The 21862-nt window shown below is 34.4% G+C and overlaps 2 protein-coding genes and 1 non-coding gene across 3 annotated transcripts; 1 reads left to right on the top strand and 2 right to left on the bottom strand.

Annotated features, from left to right (window-relative positions):
• Positions 1 to 213: 213 nt before the first annotated feature.
• On the bottom strand, positions 214 to 5287 carry LOC115440381 (4-galactosyl-N-acetylglucosaminide 3-alpha-L-fucosyltransferase 9). The gene is given in 6 exon segments (XM_030164651.2): positions 214 to 412; positions 415 to 719; positions 1273 to 1521; positions 2140 to 2388; positions 3636 to 3781; positions 4645 to 5287. Coding segments are annotated over 6 exon segments (1299 nt in total). The 5' UTR covers positions 4849 to 5287; the 3' UTR covers positions 214 to 266.
• A 4050-nt stretch (positions 5288 to 9337) lies between these two features.
• Positions 9338 to 17972, top strand: LOC115440378. The gene is made up of 10 exons (XR_005112230.1): positions 9338 to 9596; positions 10078 to 10222; positions 10947 to 11125; positions 11309 to 11497; positions 11735 to 11871; positions 12184 to 12438; positions 12651 to 12782; positions 15473 to 15574; positions 16386 to 16558; positions 16669 to 17972. It is a non-coding gene; the product is annotated as an uncharacterized LOC115440378 (transcript).
• A 1141-nt stretch (positions 17973 to 19113) lies between these two features.
• Positions 19114 to 21536, bottom strand: LOC119189099. Its single transcript, XM_037437920.1, has 4 exons — positions 21387 to 21536; positions 20993 to 21095; positions 20552 to 20739; positions 19114 to 19213 (listed from the first exon to the last, which is right to left on the bottom strand). The coding sequence occupies exons 1-4, from the start codon at positions 21521 to 21523 to the stop codon at positions 19114 to 19116; spliced, it is 528 nt and encodes a 175-aa protein (XP_037293817.1). The 5' UTR covers positions 21524 to 21536.
• Between the last annotated feature and the right edge of the window lie 326 nt (positions 21537 to 21862).

Below are 21862 nucleotides of genomic sequence, written 5' to 3' on the forward strand. Positions count from 1 at the left end.
TCCTAAATATTTTTTTATAATTTAATAGGTAATAATAATTACTTATTAAATTATAGAAAAATATTTAGGACTCGTTACGTTATAAACCCAAGATATGAACCACAGCGAATTGATGCCAGACAGCCGGTTGTTATGGCATATAAGTATTAAGTATATTGCGCTGATTTCCCATTGGAGTGGTCTAAGGTTTTGATGGTAAAGAATAAAAGAATATACCTACACGTAGCAGTCAATTTTATAATTACATATTTGTTTATAAGTAAATTTCATTGTTTACAAGTTTGCTTCGGGTCGAAAAACGATTTTGTTCGTGTTTCATCGTACACTGATTCCGATTCGTCGTTGTAGTTCATAGCTTCGCACAACCTGCAAAGGTGATACGATTTGGTGCCAAAATATCCATGTTCGTTTTAACAACAAAATCATTCCTCCATATATGATAATTGACCAGGTTTTCATCATTTTTACTTAAAGCTATCAATTCATTAGCCAAATCTTCTGGTGATTTGAAATTATCAACGTGTAAAAATGAATTCGGTGGTAATAATCTCTCACAGTCTTCTAACGGCGGGCCTAAGATAACAGGTATGGAACCTTTAGCATACGCTTGGTGGAACACTTTCTCGGTAATATATTCATGGCATAAAGAGTTTTCCAATACCAAATAGAATAAGTATTCTGTCATTACTTTACAGTCGGATTTATAATGTCCGGGGCAACTGAAATAAAACATCATAAGGTATAGGTACATTTATCAGTCCACTTTTACTAAATGTGTAAAATTGATGTCTCCTATTTCCGCATCAGATCTGATATCACTCAAAAAACGTAAAGTCGGCGTGACCTCTTGGGTCTTATCCAAGATACCTTTCTACAATCGTTAACGCTAACGTTATGTGTGAGAACGACGTATCCTAAGGATAGATTTATCGATATCATGTGTCATTCATGTCATTCCCATATATTTTTTTTTGTTTTCTACTTGCGTTAACGATTGTGGAAAGGCACATTGGCTACGACCCTTGATTAGGAATAGGAAGTGTTTGGTTTAATTTAACGACGGCTGCGTCATCTGCTAGATTTCAACCTGTGAGATTCAGGCCAGGAAAAAGCCTAAAAGTCCTAAGTGATGACCAATCTGGAAGTCAAAATCAAAACTTCCCGGACTGTAGACCATTTCTGTACTTTAAGGGCAAGTTGGAGCTTTTTAAAACCTTATTAAGTATTTCCTAAGAATATAAGATAAAAACGTTTAAACAACAACAGGTTTACCTTTTAACGAGCTCTTTATCACCACATTTTCCATGTACATCTACATGCATATATTTCTTCAGTTCATTCAAAAATGTCATTCGATATGTTGAAGCACAATTAGATATAAGTATAGCGGCTAGTGCATCACGTCTTTTCTTCTTCCAATATGGTATCAGTTCCTTAATGTTTTCAGATGTCGCATGAGCATAGATCGCTTCTGGGAGGGGTAACGTACGCCCATACGGCACGGGCACATCTGCATCAGTTCTGCAATGTATTGTCATAATTGTATTAAAAGTATGAAATTGGCGTTTTATCATAATTAGTATTCTGTGGTTTTATATTGGAAATGTTTTTATTTACTTATTTTTATTATTGCACTGCAATTATTTTGTTCACAATAACTATAACTAAGTGATATGCATCTTTCTGTTATTACATAAAGTCATGTGTTAAAATATTAATAATCTTTTTGAGGTTATTAGTCAATTACTACGATGTGAGTTTAACTACAAATAAAAAGTGTTTTGAGTATTAAAGAAATGTTTATTTAACAATTCCAAGTTACGTCATAAGAAATTAGAAAAGAAACAAAAGCTTTTACAATGCGGTCTATATTCGTCGGTACTCTTTACCCACGGACATGAGGCCCGCCATTAGGTTAGTCCTATGTTCTTTGTGTGTACAGCTGAGGGCGTACAGTATACGTACAAATCAAAAAGTGTTATAAAACATAAAATTTACTTATCAATAGAGTGTAATAATATATTTTTTCATTTTTGAGCTATACCAGTGTGTTGCCTTATGTTTGTATTTAATTTATAACAACAGATCTAAAATAATGATTTTTGTAAAAACAATACAAATAAAATATTATCTTCAAACCTGTAAGTCATAGACCAATTGAATACATTATAGAGATCTGATATTTTCGGTGGATTTTTCGCCAAAGAAAACGAATGCAATGGCGATTCATCATTTAAAAATATCCATCTTTGACGTGGATTTCTGTTCCTCGTATCTGGGATCAGACCACGTTGTAAATGCACTACAACAGCGTCCGCGGACGGTAACGATTTATCATCTCCTGTGAACTTGCAATTTTTCACGCTGCATCCATCTAGCGGATCGTTTCTGCAAACAAACTTCTTTTATAATATTTCCTTGTCGCTTAGTAATATCCATATATGTTTGGAAGGTATCGAATATACTTTATATGAATGCAAATTTGAATGAATGAAAAACGCCCTTAGAATGGTGTAAAACTCGCCAAAGCGCTGTATTCTGGAGTTATTATGTAGAAAAACGTTTGTTTTCCTGTATGCTTAGAATGTGGCAAAAAACACGACACGACTCCGTGTTGTTTTATTGGGATCGATTGAGAGGCTGACGTGACTGACGCATTGGAATCTCGATCAATCACAAACATCAAAATTTACGACATCTTCTTACGCATCGCGTTTCTTGGGACATTCTAAGAGGGCTCATCTTAAGATAGTCATTATAATGAAGCCTCATTAACATCAGCTCAAATAATATCATATCACAAAGCACAATATAGATTTTAACAGGCGAGTTTCATATATTTAACAGCGTCGACTCAGCTGAGTACAAGGCCTTAGATGACTGCTTAAGTTGGGTTTATGGAATGTCTACTTAAGATTTTACTCAAAGGTGAGATTGATTTATTTATACAGCTCTAAGTTTAGATCGAGGATTAAGGGGCTAATTGACTTAGCGGATTTTTTTGCGTTATTAAGTTCTACACAACAATTACTTAACACCAATAACTTCTAAAAATCAGAAATTTTGAACTTAGAGACACCCGGATGACTGACCGTTCTATTTCCAACTCAGGTATCGTGCACTTATCGATTACTGTTTGCTATAACGGTGAAAGAAAACATCCGGAAGAAAATTTTCAAAGGAAAAATCGAATTTATGTGAAGACTACCAAGCCGTGCTAAGGCCCAAAACATTCGCAGTAGTAGAGAAGGGCCGTGTTCAGCAGTGGTCTGGGTGTAATACAAATTTGGTATTATTATATTTTAATTTATACACATATTATTCGGAATCAATATATATTTTTTGCGTCTTATGAAACTAGCTAAACTTTTTCAAAAAAATGTCGCTTATGCCAGTTCTTATAGTAATTTAAGTTTACAATGTACAACATAGTTTCATTCAAAAATGTATTTAAGCATTAAAAAATCTTCAACCGTATTGTACTACCAACCGATTTGAATTCTTATCTGCTAACAATTAGGTCATAATCTTAACACAATAACCATTATAAATTTTTCCTGCAATGTTTTGATAACAGCAATGAACTAAAATGTGTTTGTTTAGAATGGAGATTACAATCATATTGCAATACATACTCTGTTGTGCCGAAGTTGTAAACGTGGCGATTCTTTAACCATTCCCATTGTTTCCATATTAATATAACAAAAGTTTTCTTCTTTATTTCGTTCGTCGGGTTATTATTTTTGAATAATATCGCCCCTAAATTAGATGTTTTCAGATTCTAAAAAATAAGCAACAAATTGCGTTTTTATTTGTATCAATCATTTAATTGGACTCATTTAATATTAACTGATATTATAGTATTAATATTAATATATATCATGAAAAAGTTACTTCTTTTTTTATTTGCAAAAAATACATTTGTATAAATTATTATACCTACTTACCACCATTTTCAATAAAAGATCTTAATAATTTTTCCAATCCATTGCGAAAAGGAACAATAAAATATTTTTTGACATGCAACTAATTGGTTTATGAAAATACTTATTTTTATTAGTTTATATTCGGAATCGAAGATTAAGATTGGCATACTTTATTAAAATTGGCGGTTAGTATATTACGCTGAACACATTCCTAGGACATTCCAACACCAGGATGAGAAACAATTGCTGAATACATTTCACGTATTTCATCTGGACTTTTCTAAAAATCTGTTGTCACTTACAATATGTCACTGGCTTGATTTAGTGATTGTAACTGATTAAAAACCGATAAAATTCTGAAGCCTCGTGGATATGGGTAGTCTCGTAGATTAAACAGTAGAGTCAAATAGCTAGCTAACTAGTACTAGTTCCAAGTACTCTAAGTCAACTAGCATACCACTTTACCAGTTCCAAGTACTCTACTAGTTTAATTTGATTCATTTCAGCATTCTTCTTTACAAAATCTGTTTACATAGGTGTAGTTAGTAGCAAAGTCAGTACTCTACTGTACTACTACGCCACTAACTGTACCCGTGTCTAACGGACTTATATGTTTCATAGCAGATAGAAGTTTTAAAACTCTTTATAAAGTAATAATTGCATATGTCTCCCAAATATAACAACTTTCAATTCTATATATTATTCATATTGAACTTACCTTTCGTTGGCTATAATATTGTTCAACAATAGATTTGTGATTATTTTCTTCTAATTCTTTTAAATCCTTGTTGAACGACTTCTCTAATTGACCATAAACATCACTTATTTTGTAACTATACACAAATAATATAAACACACACATGCAAACCACGACAACGAATTTAAATATTTTTTGTTTTACCATAAAACGGTACGGATACATAATAATATTAATAATTAATCAATACGCCACTACGGCCACGAATCAATCATTGATTTAGTTTAAAATACATTGGCTATCAAATATCGAAACAGATTAATATGCTCTTATCGTGTTAACAAAAAAATGTATTAATGAAATCAATGAGATAATTAAAAACATTAAAAAACCATTAGATAAAAATCTCTCAATGTTTGCAACGTCCGAATTTTTCACCACAAAGTAATTCACATTTGCATTTTGATTAAACTAATTACGCAATGAGGTTACGGGTGTGTAGAAGGTTTAGTTTGAACACGATTCCAAACCACAATGAGCAGTCTCCTCGTTAACATACCGCCATGGCCAGTCATTACGAATATTTACCTACATACATACATCGGTCATTGATAAAATCGTTCATTGTTTCGGAAATGAAACCAGACGCGACACGCCCCGAGCGCCGGTAAGCGCTGAAACCATTTGCCAATAAGTACTTACTAGGGCACGCGTATCGCTGATATTTTTGATAATATGCCGCACAATCCATGTGGGTGCGTTATCTCAAGTGTCTTCCTTTAATATAACATAGTTTTTTATACAACTAAATTACGAAACGAATAAACTGCCCGCTTGATACGACACGACCAGTCAATAGGTCTAGATTATGATACTATCCCACGGCTGAGCATATTAAAAGATTTTAGGCCTTTATTCCTGTTAAGTGTAATAATGCCCAGTTATTACTCTGGCTACAATATCATTCAAACCGGAATACAACAGTGCTGATACAATATAGCTTGGCGGCAAATATAGACGTTGCAGTCACTCGCTTACCTAGTAATTTTACTAATATCTTTCTCTTTTACGTCATTCTACCCTTCACTTCCTTTGTCTCCTCCTTCATTTCAGATAAACTCTTATTTCAAAAATGTTATTATAAGTATGTAGTTGAATATTATGGCACGCGTGGAAATCGCTGCTGGAAACCAAAGGAAACCAGGAAATCTATCACATGAATTTACTGCTAATTGCCAAATTACCTACTCCAAAAAAAGCATAACTATTTTGTAGGGAAAACGTTATGCAGTTGTTTTTCAACATGCCTCATAATCTCAAATTTACAAAATATACCTTTTTAACCGACTTAAATAAAAGGAGGAGGTTATCAATTCGAAGTGATTTTTTTTTTTGTATATTCGTTACCTCAGAACTCGGTCATTTATGAACCGATTTGGAAAATTCTTTTTTTATTCGAAAGAATTTCTCTCCAGATTGGTCCCATAAATTTTTTTTCAAGATCGCTTCGGTAGTTTGGTTTTTAAAAATTAAAAAAACTAGAATAATTATGTCGTCCAAGAAAACGAAATCGCGAAATTAGCTTTCCTGTGACGTATTTAGTTATGTTTTTGCATTGAGTTTGGTTGACTGTACTTCTCACATACTTATACATATAGCATAACATCTTTTTCCCGTGTCAGGGGTAAAATATATATGTAGCACTTTTTCAGGGGTAGGCAGAGGTGTTACACCACAGCGCGATAGTTGTACTTTGAGCCAAATATATCAGTTGTGTTTTTGCGTTAGGTTTGCTTGAATCTACTTCTTACATACATATATATAGCATCACACCTTTTCCCCTTTTCAGGGGTAGGCAGAGGTGTAACACCACAGCGCGATAGTTGTACTGTGAGCCAAATAATATCAGTTGTGTTTTTGCGTTAGGTTTGCTTGAATCTACTTCTTACATACATATATATAGCATCACACCTTTTCCCCTTTTCAGTGGTACTCAGAGGTGTAATAGCGCGATAGTCGTATCGTGAGCGACACACAACTATGCCATTGAGACGGTCTATTTTTTACCAACACAAAAAAGCAAAAAATAAAAATAATTTTAACAAAAAATTAAACCGCCTTCAAAAACAAAAAATAATTTCACATAACAAGTATATTATATTGGATACCAATTTTGGAGTCGGTGCCTAATGGAAAGACCTACCACCATTTAAATATTTTTTCCGAAATGGTTGCATAACAAGTTATGTTATATTCCCTACGGGACCAAATCCGTCTTATAGCAATAAATTACGTACTAATCGGAAAACAACTTTCATAGATCGTATCGGTCGTCATGTCCAATTCAATATATGTATAAATATTTTTAATTCTATACAAATTAAGCATATGCATATGGATTACGCCAGCAGGGGGCAGGAGAGGACACCATCTCTCTATCTGGAGTCAACACAAGTATGTTCTTTTATAATATTATGTACCTAATTATTTGTATTAGATTATTCTGACTACCTATATATTTCCGCTTTTTAGAATCAAATATTGAGGTTTGGTCCATTGAGTTGAAAGTTGATAACGCCCAAGCATGCACTAATTATTGCTTTAAATATAAACTGAATGAAACGGACTGAATCCCGGGTCTAAATTCAGGATGCTCGCGAAAATTATTCTCGCAGATGAATTTGAGGAATTCAGAATCATTTAAATCGTGAAAAATTCAAAATGTGTGTGAAGTGACAGCAGGACTAGCAATAATAAACAAATAAGAAATATTATCCAAGGCAGTCAATAAACTTGAATCATGTTTTAATATACCTATCATGTATATAAAAAAAAAAAAACTAAATTCGTTAGCTATCTTTCAATACCTATTTACAATGTATTTTTTTATGATAAATAAATGATCCTTCAAATAATTTCCTTAATTGGTATATACTGGTATAAACAAAAATACCATGGTATTGATTCTTTCAATAGTACTTCATTTTTATTTTTTATTTTAGAGCAATACCAACGAATATAAATGAATATTACAAAAAATAAAACTGTTTACACAAACCATTTTATAATTAATGTTTTTTTTTTTAATATCAATAAAGTGCGTGAATGTGTAATTACAATTAAATGGTACGCACTCGACGCGTTGACGATCAGGCGCTGGGTGACAACAGGAGGGTAACAGTACCAATAAAAAAGTTGCTGAGCTCCTATCTTATCCTCTGACAGCTTAAATTAAAAGTGAAGACACATTTATCCATCATATGTCGCCAACGCGTGCTTGCATACTTTGGACATGTTATACGGAACGGCGTTAAAAATCTGGATAGACTTGTAATCGTTGGCAATACCGAAGGCAAACGTTCTCGAGGCCGAGCACCAACCCGATGGACAGACCAGATTAAAGACTCGTCTGCCACCAAATTCCACAAATTACTTAGTTGAAGATGCAATAAACAGAAACGGGTGGAGACAAATAATCCACTCTAAATGCGGTACATCCAATGATAACCACGATCCTCAGTCATGAGGGACCGACTACAGAGACACAGAGAGAGAGAGAGAGAGAGAGAGAGCTCCTATCTTACATATTAAAACAAGTCTAAGTATCAAACTACAAACTTGTACACTTGCTGTTCGCAACGTGGTAACCGATAGGTAGGTACATAATATTTTTTAGGATGACCAATTGCAAATGTCACGCTTTCCAGTACACTTACTAAATAATAGCTTATTGTATCGACCTACCTAATCAATGTGTGCCGTATAACATTATAATCTATGAACCTAATGCATGCACTACTTAGACCTTTTAAAAAAATGCCTAAGAATATTATGTGCGCATTGACAGCAATCGCAGCACGGCAAGCATCTTTATGATCTTTGACCTTACCTGATTGTATATCAAGAATAAAACAAAAATATTATTATTTGTCAATAGTTGGCAGTGGCACTATTGGCATTACTTTGAATCACTTTTGAGAGGTTTCTCAACTTCAATTTTTGAGGGGAAATTCTAGGGCCTGAGGGACAAATAATTTACGCGATCTTTCGTCCTTTGGGGGACAAAATTCAATCAGACTAAAATTATTTTCTCATTAGGGGGAAATGCCCATAGTCACCACGCTGGGCAAGAGGGTTGGTGACCGCGGTGTGATGTCTGATCTCCGACAATTAGAGAGAACGCTGCTGCCCATTCTCTTAACTGGGCATCGGCGATCTCACCCACCGCACGAATCGCAACAGCACTGCCGTTACTTCACGCCGGTCTTCTGTGAGACGACGACCTCCGACCCACTGCTCCGACGACATTCGTAGGATGAAGGATCGCCGGTGGACGCTGGATGAGGAGAGCGGAGGACCGAGCCACGTGGCGCGATCCAAGGGAGGCCTATGTTCAGCAGTGGACAGTTGTAGGCTGATGGGATGAGAAAATTATTTTAAATTCAAAGTATAATCATTCCTTTGATGTCTAAGGAACTATTTTTTTATAGATACAACATACATTCTCCTGAAAATATTTGAAGAATTCTTAATTACATTAAAGAGTTTTTTATGGCGATTGTACTTTACGCCAATGTCAAGTTAGGATAAACGGGTATTACCAAGAATCTGGTATTACAGCTCCGTTGTCAGCAGGCAATTATATGGAAGATGGGCTCAATAGACTTATCTCCAGAGCCGTAATAAATAAATTAAAAAAAGACAACAAGCAAAAACCTGACATCTGTCAGTAAAATTATAAATTTCCCACTGAAATCCCCGATTTTAGTGACTTCTATGTTTGTTTATACCATGGTTTTTCCTCTACGTCGATATTCATGCGAAGCGATGATCAAAGACAAATAATCATCACTACGACGCATCTTGACGACGTTACACTTAGCTTTTAAGCATAAAAGGATAAAATTTCTATTCAAAGTGACTTGTTTATCGAATGTGGTAGTCGCAAGATTTTGTGATAAATATTTAAGAAGGTAAGAATATTATTGTTATAGTATGAAAACATTATTGATTACATTAAACACCTATTGCAACAAAAGTAAAATTAATTTCGTGTAACATGGCGATCATACTAATATGTAATACTCAAAACTGCGTAATATTACATCACTTGTGCGTTAGTCATCAATGCGTCATTTCTTTATTCCTTTAAAATTGAATATTAATAGTGTTTATTTATTTATTTATAATATTAAAGCAAATAAACATAATATTACAATAATAACATTCTTAATACTCACTGCCAAATACAGATAATGCATGGCTCAAACCGGCAACTTAGCCTAAAATTTTCCACCAGAGATTAATCAGTAACTGGCGAACATTACTAATAACTGGTGATTTCTTTAAATTCATGCCCAAAAGGATAATTTCTTTAATAGAGAATTTCATATGGTGCATCGCTAGTACTACCACAAACTTGTGACAATCTTTGATTAATGTTAAATAATATAGTTTGTTTCAGAAGTACCATGGCATCAATAAATACCGAAAGTTCAACTTTACATGTAAATAATGTAGAAAGTACACCAGTGGCCTTATCACCTATTGAAATACAACAGGAATACTTTGAAAATTTAGGAGATATGGATTGGGTCAGGTATGTTACACTTTAAACTGTAGGTTGTATAAAACAAATTTGAAATTTTGTTGCCATTCTGTCCAATTCCAGTATTAACAGGATAGCTTCAAATTTTATCACTATATTATAACATTCATGATTATCCTATTTCTTAATCATAAATATAAAAGAAATAAAGAATTTACACTGGCTTACTGATTACAATATGCAATCATATTTTAATTTCTATCTTACTGATATGGTGAGATTAAATTTAAATTCAGCCCAAAAAAATTTGTTAACAAGGTAGATAAAAGAGAATGATATTTTTCTTTGTATAAAAAAAGGAAATAAAATTTGTAGTTACTTGATCCATAGATGTAAAATCAAAAAGTGTTTCGTTTTGAACAAAATCAATAACAATAAAAAGTATTTTTAATTTAACACACCCTGCCTCTATTTCTGCTCTAGAAGAATTTGTCACAGTGATAACATTACTCTTATAGTAAAAAATACACTCATGCACACACTACATTCTAACGACTACAAAATGATCATAAAGTTAGAAAATTTAAACTGGAATTTTTGGTAGAGACATTTAATTGTGGATAATTTTTGGCACAATGTTAGCAGAGGTAAAAACAGAGTATTCAGTTAAATTTATCAATGTAATGGAAAATGACCATGTATGGTGTACAGCACTATAACAACAAATTAATTCTTCTCAACGTCAGATGTACATTATTGTCATTAATGTTTTCAGATATGAGAAGGACCAGGGAAATTTTCTGATGCAGAATGTAGCGTTTGCCTTATATGGTGGCCCTAGTTCTGAAGGAGACTTGAGTAATGCCAGGAGATGTAACCATCCTATTTTGGAAGGCTATACCACAAGACAAGTGGAACAGGTTACAAAGATCTATGATAAATTGCGTGAACAAAGTATGTTATTTTCATGAATTGGAGAACATTCAAACTAAAATGCTACTTGTACCCTTTAAAGCAATGCTTATTTTTTAATTTATTGAAACAAATACAAACAACAGGGTTCTTGAATAGTAAAACATAGAAGTTGTATAGAATAATTAGCCAGGAGATACTTATTATAATTAAATATATTTTCAGGTAAATACTCCTTCAATAATGAAATTGTGGTATCAGTGATATTGATTGTTTGTGCTAAGCCAAAACCAGTAGGTTTGTTTGAAATTGAACCACCTAATCATTGGTGGGATCTTCATCAAAGAACTGATACGGACATTTGGTGCACAGCTGTGTTTAGAGTTCGAAAGTGCATTGCCACTACGGAGGGTGGTGAGTATTGCATTGGTGTTTATGGGATTTTTAATATATCAAATTGTAAACTATTGGAAAAATTTAGGAATATTTAAATTATCCAAATACTCACTAATACCAAGGCTTTGGATCTGAAAGTGAGGGAACTTACGAAGCGAGGTATGCAACAATCGTCCAATAAAAAAAAACTACTTGAGACCTTGGATATATTAATTATTGCATGTGTATCGTGTAGTGATAGTATTTATGTTTCAGCAAAGTGCTGCCGTATCTACATTGACGATCAGGCAAGAGTGTACAATGACTGGGTTTCATATATAAAAAATAATACACTACCTAAATGTGTTATGATTGTTCCTGAAAATGGAGAATACACTGGAGAACTTAGTGAGGTATAACAATAGTAATGGTACCTTCCATTTCATACTTATTGTAATTTATTTTTAGAACCAATTTAATAATTATTCAACATTTTATGAATGAGTCAGTTGACCATTACAAAACAAATGAGAATGCTTTTGGATGAGTTTTTTTTTGTTTGCTTATAAACAAAGCCTTACCTAACAACCCAGTACAATAGTATAATATGTGTAATTCACTTTATACCTTTACAAAAAGTCAATTAAGTCAAAATTAAATTAAATTCTTTCAAAGATCATCATATGTACTATCTAATTATGCTGACTATCCTATTTAATTCACAGAAGGAAAAGACATTTGCGGTGAAACTGACAGTAGCACCTTCACCTGCGCTGGGGATCAAGGCGAAAATCTTTAGCACGGCGGACACGGCGAATACGGTGACGTCACTGGCGGCGTTGGGCGTGCTCGGCGCGGCCGCACTGACGCCCGTCGCGCCGGTGGTTATCACGGGCGCAGTCATCGCCACCGTCACCACGGGCGTGTATGGGCTCGTACGCTCGTCGCTTCATTTGCATGACAGAAAGACGCATGAGCAGGTGAGTTTTTTTCTGTATTAGATATGATTTGAAGTACCTGTAATCCTGAATAAGTTTGTAAGGAGTGAGGACACAATCATAATTCTGTTTTTTTTTATCAGAATACATAATGCGTAAAAGTCGATGTAATTCAAAATTCTTTTAATTGTAAAAACAATTCGTGAATATATTAGTATTGACGTATAAAATGTTTTTTACGACTATTTCCATAGTCTATAAGTCCCACGGACTCGGAGGCTCGTAATAGTTGGCTGAACATCGCGGCGTCGAGCGTGGGGCTGGCAGCCGGCGCGGCGAGCACTATGCTCTCCAAGTCCGCGGCAGCCGGCACGAATCTTACTAAGGTAAAGGTTTTTTATGTCTTAGAGCCTATTCTAATATTCTAGTCCCAAAGAACATTGTTCTGTGCCCATACATAATTCGCCCTGGAACCAACAGCAATGGAAAAATGTTTGTAATATTTAGAATCATTAATAAATTCTCATGACATATTATTTATAAAACGGACAAGTTGGGATATCGCATTAATCCAAAAAAACGATGAGATTTTGAGGTTATAATTGATAGTAAACATTGAAAGCTTTCAATGTTCAAGGTAGATTTATATTCCTATCATTTACGCTTTAAATATGCTTTTTATTGATATAAGTACCTATCTAATATACATAAGCCCTAAAGATTCATCACTATGTAGGTATCTGATTATTTTTTACTTAAACCAGGCTATTTTAAGACTTGATTCATATAATTTTTTATAAGTAAAAAGGTACCTAATTATGTAGTTATAGTATTTACATCCACTAAGAGTACCCTTCAGAATTTATGTTTTTTCTATATATACGTACGTATTCCCCGAAGAGACAAACAGAGGCGCACTGTTGAGCATTCATGCTTCATCAGAAGCATGGCATATTTTACACACTTTTGATAGACTCTTAGGGCATATAGGATTAAATTGAACAAATAAAAACATATTTTCAGTTCATATTATTTATTTCCTCATCACCTACATTGTTTTATAAAATATTATCTGAGTATTGTGCAGGAGGGTTGTTGTTATGGTATTATTTATCAATTCAGTTTTGCCAATCACAATATTAGTTAAATGAATATAATCTTTCATTATATGTACCTCCAATGGTCTTTCTAAAATGATATTTCTGTTTTAAACACGATGTGGAGTATTTGTCCTGAATGGAATTATTTGATGTGAGCGAGTCCGGAGTTCCAACATTCTATTATAGAGCACGCAGCTTCTACTAACATTGTTACAGCTGAAGTATGTATAGGCTCTTGGGCCGTGGTCCAACATGCTGTACATATAAGATCAAGGGCTACAACCTGAAAAAAAAAACAAACACATTATGCTCAAATTAGAATGGCAATATATTAATATTGTGTCACACGGAAAGCAGATTTATGTATTCAAATCTTCCAGCTGAATTAAATGAAAGAAACCTTCAAGCATATGACACACATTTTTAATCAACAATATACTTGCTAGTTTGCTCTTAAGTTGCCACAGCCACATGCTAAAGTGTAGTAGGTAGTATACAGACTCTGTTCGCTGTCTCCACGCAGTTACCAAGAACAGGAACTGAGGAGCGAACTAGAAGTTTGGCGGCAGTTAAACTTGTACGATTAAGAAAAATGTGCTTACCAAACGAGGCGCTGTCCATTGTTGTATACAATGGCGAATCTGCTCGTTCTCCAACACCATGGACCCGCCAGCAGAGCCAAATTAATGCAAAAAGCAATTTCCATTTCGTATCCGTTATCAATGCCAGGTAAATTGTTACATCAGTTCACAAAGTCCAGAAATCACAGCCAGTGTATGTCGATATCGTAATCAATCGCACAGAGTCTTTATAATAGCCGAATCGTCAATTATATAGTGAGAGTCAGAGAATTATAAAATATATGGAAAGTGAGAGTCTAGTTTATTTGTCTCTGATGAGTGAAGTGTGAGTGACATTAAATTGAAGCGAACAATGAAGTAAGAATTAGGGATACTACTCGACTAGATTCTGGATCAATTATATCGATCATTTATACAAAAATCGATTTTATTCAACATAGGGTTATTTTTATTCGGAAAAATATTTAGCGGGACCCTTATCCCGGAAAATCTTTCACACGGGCGGATCCGATAGTAATTTAATATAGAGAGAGTTTGAGGCCCCGGGAGAGAGAAGAACGCTACTTTTTATATGTATAATTCATAAATATTTTGTCCGACAGAAAAATAAATGTTCGCATAATATATTATGCTCCGCTATCTGTACGAAGCCAGGGCGGGTCGCTAATATAGAATCTAAATAAACAAAGTAAATCAATATGAATTAAAAACTAAAAAAAAACTTTTTTCATAGACGACTTGATCTATAATCAATTTAGTCCTAAAACTAACTACTTATTTATTTGAGACGCATCCACTGCTCGATTAAATATTATTATAATAATTAAAGAACATATCGCCTCACTCGAATATATTAAAATGTTTCAATAATTAATTATCGGTAATTAGATTTATCGTTTTGTCGAACCGGTATATCTCTATACACAATTAGTTGTAAACATGTCGGCGACTTTGTCTTTAAGTCTTTACAATACTTTTATATATATTCATTTTGGATGTAGCAGCTTGTCCGTTTTATACACATATTTGCAAATAATATAAAAAAATACATAAATAATTATGGTGTTAGTCACACCTTTGTTGGTTCTGGGGTCGATTTCGACAATGTCCAAAACTCGGGTCAAGCCGCTGCCCAGGTTCTCTTGTATGATGTTACTTAATTATTGCCCTATATGCCTTTTTAATTTACGATTGTAACGTTATATCGACTTTAGGATGCCTGAACGTTACGGACTAATTGTATGTTTTTTTTTACGTGTATGTTTTTTTTTTTATTTTATGAAATATGTCATAAAATGATTTCAAATTATGATGTAAATATGTATGCAATTACCCCAAATACCGTTTCAATAATACTCTAATTATTGTTAACTATAATCATAATATAATTTACAGACCGGCCAAGCTCTTGCTGTTTCGGTGGAAGTGTTACGTCACGCGAACCTTGTCACCGGTGGCGCAGGAGTTCTTAACAGTCTTGTGCATATTGTGCTAAAGGTTAGTAATTCATATATTTACAAATGTGACTTCAATATATTTGCTGTGGCCTATACACCAGTTGCATATTTAGGCGAGCAACATCGTGCGTTACCACACGCTTGGATCTTATCTATATTGTTATAATATATAAAGCTAGAGTTCGTTTGGCTGTTTGAACGCGCTTATCTCTGGAACTACTGGCTCGTATTGAAATTAACAATATTTTATTTATTTATTTAAAACTTTTGTACACCAAAAATGTAAAAAAAAATAACAAAAAGAAGACAAATTTGCATACAGACGGTGGAAAAGAATACATTGGTGGTAACAATGGCGGTCTTATCGCTCGAGGCTATCTCTACCAGAGAACCATTGGGTGGAGATGATAAAAATAGTCGAAAGGGCAGTTTAGGGCGTACGTAAAAAAAAAAAAAAAAAGAAAAAATAATAATAATTAATAACAATAGCAATAATAATAATCTACATATAACAATATCTACATTGTATAAGAATGCAACACACGCTAAGCATATAAAAAAGCTTTAGAAGATACAGCACACCAATTGCGTAGGCTGCATGCTCGTAGCGCTAATATTAACACGCTAGGCGTGTGGAATCGCACTGGATTTCGAGTTCGCTGCGTAATTCCGGTACATCACGCCAGAATGTGGTCAGCAAAGTGGCGTTTATTCATTGTGTTAGCGCCGCAATCAACACTTATTAACTGCATTACATCCACACCACAGCAAATTGCAAAGCTCTTGATATTACTCTAAACTAGTGAAATATGTGTATATTACGTAAAATTCAATGATTATAATTTCGACAGTACCATACTCATGGAGAGAAACCAACTTCGCTTGAATTGTTCCAATTCACTGCAGCGACATTGTTCTTCTGTAACGCTGTGGTGTCGAACAAAACTGCACAAAACATAATCGAAGATGCCCAAGCAAAGACCATTAATGAATATCGCACTACTCTTCGCAGTAACAGGCATAGGTAAGGTTATTTTTTAATGTTTGGAACAAGTTTTCCATTGTATTTTTAAATCAATAAATTTATTTTATCTCTATTTTCATAATAGTTAGTAAGATTCTGTTTTGTTTCAGAAAAATATTTGACAAAATCAGTGCCGAGTCGCGTAGAATTCAAGGTTCCATCCAAGGAAACACCGAAGTGATTAAAGGCATTCAGAACATTGCCAACAAGGATCAATTTTTTGCAGACGTTTTGAAAATTAACAAAGATGTGAATACACATAAGCTGAGGATTTCGATGACGGCCGATGGTCAAGTCAATTTGAATGCTCAACATAAGTTCAACCCATCAGATTTACATGGCATTGGGAAGGAGGGGCGCGCACAACTTTTCAATAACATCGGACCATCATCGGGTGGGCCTCCCAACGTCCCAACAAAACTAACCCCATCAACAACCGCTGTAAGGGCATTTACTTCGGAGACTGAAGAGGAGTCAGAAAGCTTTCTTATGGGTATTCAACCGGAGAGGTACTACGTTTGGGTACATTGCTTGTTAGAGTTACTTCTTCAGGTGCTGAAGAAGTTGCATCAATGTTGGAAAATCTGAGTCAAGATGTGCACGCTAATCTAATGACTATTGCGCTCAATGTATTGTCTAAGTTGGTGCCACAGGACATCGCAAGGCTCAGATTACTGAGTCCTGACCAAGATCTAATAGTGCAAGTGGTTGAGTTTGTATTCAAGTATATGAAACACAAGCGGCCTTTGGGAGAGACATCTGAAGATGATGGTATAGAGGCGGTCTTGAAAGAGTTCTTCCAAGACGGCATGGTTCGTCAAGAAACTATATTGAGGCTGAAAAATCGTTTGCTAGAGTGGATTACACAAGAGACGAACCGCAGGAGTCGTGCGAATCCAAACAAAAGCAAATAGTGTGTAGCTGCGGTGGCATTAGATATGCTTAAATGCATTTTATTTAACTTAAGTGAGGCTGCATAATGTTGTAGTTGCTATTAACTATCACATTACTAGTTAGATGATACTATTTTTACTTTTTTATATTATATTAAGTTGAATTTCTGAATATCATATTCAACATTATTTCATTAGATGGAATAATCCGTAACAGATAAGAACCAAGCAATATATATACAAAAGTATGCTTGTTATATTCCTTGCATAATCTTAGAGTAGAATAATTATTTATTAGTGAGTGAAGTAAATATTCTGGCTTCCATCCAACAAAACATATCACTGAAATTGTGAATAAAATTTTATTTTATTGAAAATGATATATATTTTTAGTCTTTGGAAAAGTGAAAATTTATTCTGTGATATCGTAGTTTTATTATTTGATACCAAATTAGTGCCTTAAACATGGCCTTAGCGACATTGTCGTGGAATTACGACCAAGCTCCTTAAATAAATATCTTAAAAAATGTGTCGTTTTATTAATATAACGAGGTTATATAGAATAATTATTATTATTGTACTAATGTCACGAACTTTTATATTGTAATTTATGAAGCACAATAAATATTTTAAGTTTGAACCATGAGTTTTATTATTTTAAGGTTATAGCTTAAGGTCCATTTTTCATACATTTTGTTTCACCTTTAATCTGGGTAACTAAACAAGTATTGACAAGTAAAGAATTTAAATTCACGTCTAGTTAGTGATTAGTTCTCGCAGTTGAAAGAAAAACGTAAAAATAATTAATATGCATGGATATTTCGACCTTTAAAATTTAATATGACGAAATTTAAATTGAATTTAAATTCTTTACTTGCCAATACTTGTTTAGTTACCCAGATTAAAGGTGAAACAAAATGTATGAAAATGGACCTTGAGGTATCGCCTTAAGAGACGTTACTAGAAGATGCATGATGTCACAAAATATTTCTGTCCTATCGAACATATCTTAGAATTGGGGCTAAATCTAAAATGCTATTATAAGTTAATTCACGTAAATAGCATGCATTCTTTCGCCGCAAATTAAACGATTTACTGACAGGTCACATATTGCGTACAATACAAATTATATTGATTGATTGATCCCTTCCTAAGTTAATTTCGGCCACGGCGGCCAATCTCGACAAAGATCAGTCGAGTACGCAGGACATATGGTGCATATAATTTTTCATATATGTAAAATGTTTGCCTAGATTCCGAAGTTTCTACATGTGGTTAACAAGCTCACGCCTATAAACCCGGATATAAATCTAAGGACGGAGCATTACTGTGATAACAAGTCTGTTTCTCAGTGCTGACGGCATGGCAGCCTTCGCAGTGCGTAGACATAGGGCCGTTGTGATTGGCTAATATTGAGACACAACTTGAATTTAGTTGGCTGTCAGATAAACAAAGTTGAACAAACAACAAGCTGTCAGATAAACAAAGCTGAGAAACAGACTTGTTATCACAGCAACGATCCGTCCTTACATAAATAACGTCTATGAATAAGGACTGTATATTCATCAATATAATCACTATTATTTTCAGATAAAAAAGCTGAACGGTATTGTTAAGTAGGTATTTTATAAAATGAATTTAGTACAAATCAACAATTGCATTTTACATAATATTCTGTGGCAGATGCGATATTGGTAAAATTTCCTTTTCTCTTTCCTCAATATTCGGTGGATTATATTCGAAAAATTTTGCTATAAAGTACCTGAAAGGAAAATTACATAAATAGGTATATCTAATTGTAAAATTTTCTAGATCTTTTTAATAATGGTATACGTACTATATCAAATTGTGAATAAAATATTTAGTAGGTAAGTATATCTACTAGACAAGATTTTACAATCATTTAAATTTTATGCAAATCCGTTCAGTACGGTGATTTCTGATGTCGAGTTTTTCGAGACGTATACGATATGTGCATTAGCGGTTATATATTGTATGTTGGTGTTATTAAAATAGAAGAAATAACTATGAATTATGAATATCGAATAGGTACATCCGAATATGCTGTTACAAATCCATATTCGTGACTATTTGTTTGTATTCTGCAAGTATCTAAATGTGGGTTATCTTAAAAGTAAGTAATCTTATTATTAGCTATGCTACGTTTATAATCTATACTTATAATAAATCTGTAGAGAGGTCAATTCTGTACATGAAATATATTTCCAAAATAACTATCAGGGGGTGATTAGGGATCGATACTGATGCCAAAAATGCAATTAGTAAAATTTTTGTCTGTCTGTCTGTATAACCGTTATAGAAACAAAAACTACTCGACGGATTTTAACGAAACTTGGTACAATTATTTTTCATACTCCTGAGCTGGTTATAGTATACTTTTCATCACGCTACAATTAATAGGAGCAAAGCATTGAAGGGAAATGTTTGGAAAACGGGAGAAGTTACTCCATTTTTAGGCTTCCGTCGCGTGTGCAACCTTAATGGTTAAAGCTACACAGAAATCATGTATGACGGAAATGTTCTCCTTAAAATTATATAAAAAGTATCCCACGACAGCATATGTCTATCTTTTATGGTTGACTCACAATAACACGTGTAACTCCCGATAGCTTAGTAGTTCGAAGCTTTCTCATTATATTTGTCTATTCTTACGTTTATAACACTCTCAGCCACCCATTATTAAAAAAGTTAACATTATTAAATATTCCATAAAAAAGAATCATAGAAATCGCTCTAGAAAGACCAAAGTTATACATGAAATACGCTAATAATAAGCCATCACGCGTGAATACTGAATCATGCTATATGCTTCCTTCGATTTCACCAGGATCTCATCATCAGACCCTGACCGGACAATCGGACCACCTGCATACCACCATACATTAAAAAAACATCCCGACAAATTGAGCACCTCCTCCATTTTTGAAGTCCGAAATCCACGCGGGCGAAGCTGCGGGCGGAAGCTAGTAATAAATATGTAGGTAGGTAGGTACCTATAGGTATAGTTATAAGTATGCAGATATACATTATAACTGATATATCAAATGGTTTAGGATAAATGTAAGTAGTGATATCGTACCAAACAAGAATCTCGATAGTGACCAGCAGTCCAGCGACTAGTGTTTGCACGATGACCTGGGCCGGTTCCGCGGAGCCGCGCAATGCCGCTGCGAGCATCGCGTCGCTTGCGTCCGAAGCTGCCTCTAGGGCCGCCACTAACAACGCCGGCGCCGCCAACCAACGCGCACCTCTTCGCCACCAAGACTGCTATATAATCAAACACATAATACAATGTGAGTAAGTAACACCGAGGGAAACCTGCGAATGAGTGGAGACCAAGCGAACAAGCATTGCCGGATTCACAGAAATGGTTTACCTAATAATGTTGGGAAATTAATAATATATCGGCAAACGATAAACGTTTAATTTGTTCAAACTTACCTTCATAATGTCATGACCTTTAGAGCATTGAAACATACTTATTTTTCTGCGGTACCTTATAAGCCAACGGAGCACCTACCTTTGACATGACAGCTATGAGAAGCAACAGTGAAGTAGCAGCTGTTATGAAGGCGCTAAGCTTTCCATAACCCATGACCAGGCGTATTGTAGGTTTTGTTATTCTAAAAATGTGTTATTAAATTAATATACCGGTCGGTTCTCAAAAAAAAATCTTTAGCCTGTGGTATCAGTATAATTTATTAAAAAGATACAACATTGGCTTAACACTATGCAATGGAACTAATATTGGTTAAAATGTCTTACTTCCGTGTGAGTCGCCTGCTAGTGTATACATTATATAACAATAAAAAAAGATTTAAAAAAAGAAACAAACGGTATGAATACGAGACGTGATCTAGAAACCAATAATTTAGAACATATGACTATGATAATTACCATCTTGGCCTGATTACCTTCTAGCAAAACTGACGTTGTTAAGTTTTTGCGCAACATCATCATCATCTAGTTCTAGTTCGACCGGCTGTGAGGCGAAGGCGCACGCAGACATGGATACTCCGAGCAGAGCTACCAGAAGAGCACGGAGTTTCATGCGAACACGTTCGCAGCTCACTGCCGACGTCGCTTAGCCTCTGTAATGAAGAGTAAAACTGTCACTTACTCTTCTAAAACAATATGAATACAATGAATCTAAAAATTAAATGGTACCTTTATCAAAGAGCGTACCTTAGGGAGTACCAATTCCCATGAATTGACCTTCGCATTGTTATATTATGTCTTCTGTTAAATTATTATGACTATTTAATTATTAAATAATATGAACCCTGTGTTAGGCCTTAATCTACCGCGCCAGCCTAGTGCGGATTGAAATTCTTTTTGAAGAATTCTTAGGTACATAGGTTTTGTCGCTGTTTACCTCTACCTTACCTTA

This window comes from Manduca sexta, chromosome 12, assembly GCF_014839805.1.
Source record: "Manduca sexta isolate Smith_Timp_Sample1 chromosome 12, JHU_Msex_v1.0, whole genome shotgun sequence".
In the NCBI taxonomy this organism is placed as follows: domain Eukaryota; kingdom Metazoa; phylum Arthropoda; class Insecta; order Lepidoptera; family Sphingidae; genus Manduca; species Manduca sexta.

Excerpts from the sequence above, each read along its gene's own strand:
- LOC119189099 (XM_037437920.1), bottom strand. The coding sequence starts at position 21,523 with ATGAAACTCCGTGCTCTTCTGGTAGCTCTGCTCGGAGTATCCATGTCT. Across the intron at positions 21,096-21,386 it reads AACGTCAGTTTTGCTAGAAG|AATAACAAAACCTACAATAC; the intron begins GTAATCAGGCCA and ends ACACATTTTTAG. Across the intron at positions 19,214-20,551 it reads ACTATCGAGATTCTTGTTTG|GTACTTTATAGCAAAATTTT; the intron begins GTACGATATCAC and ends TTTTCCTTTCAG.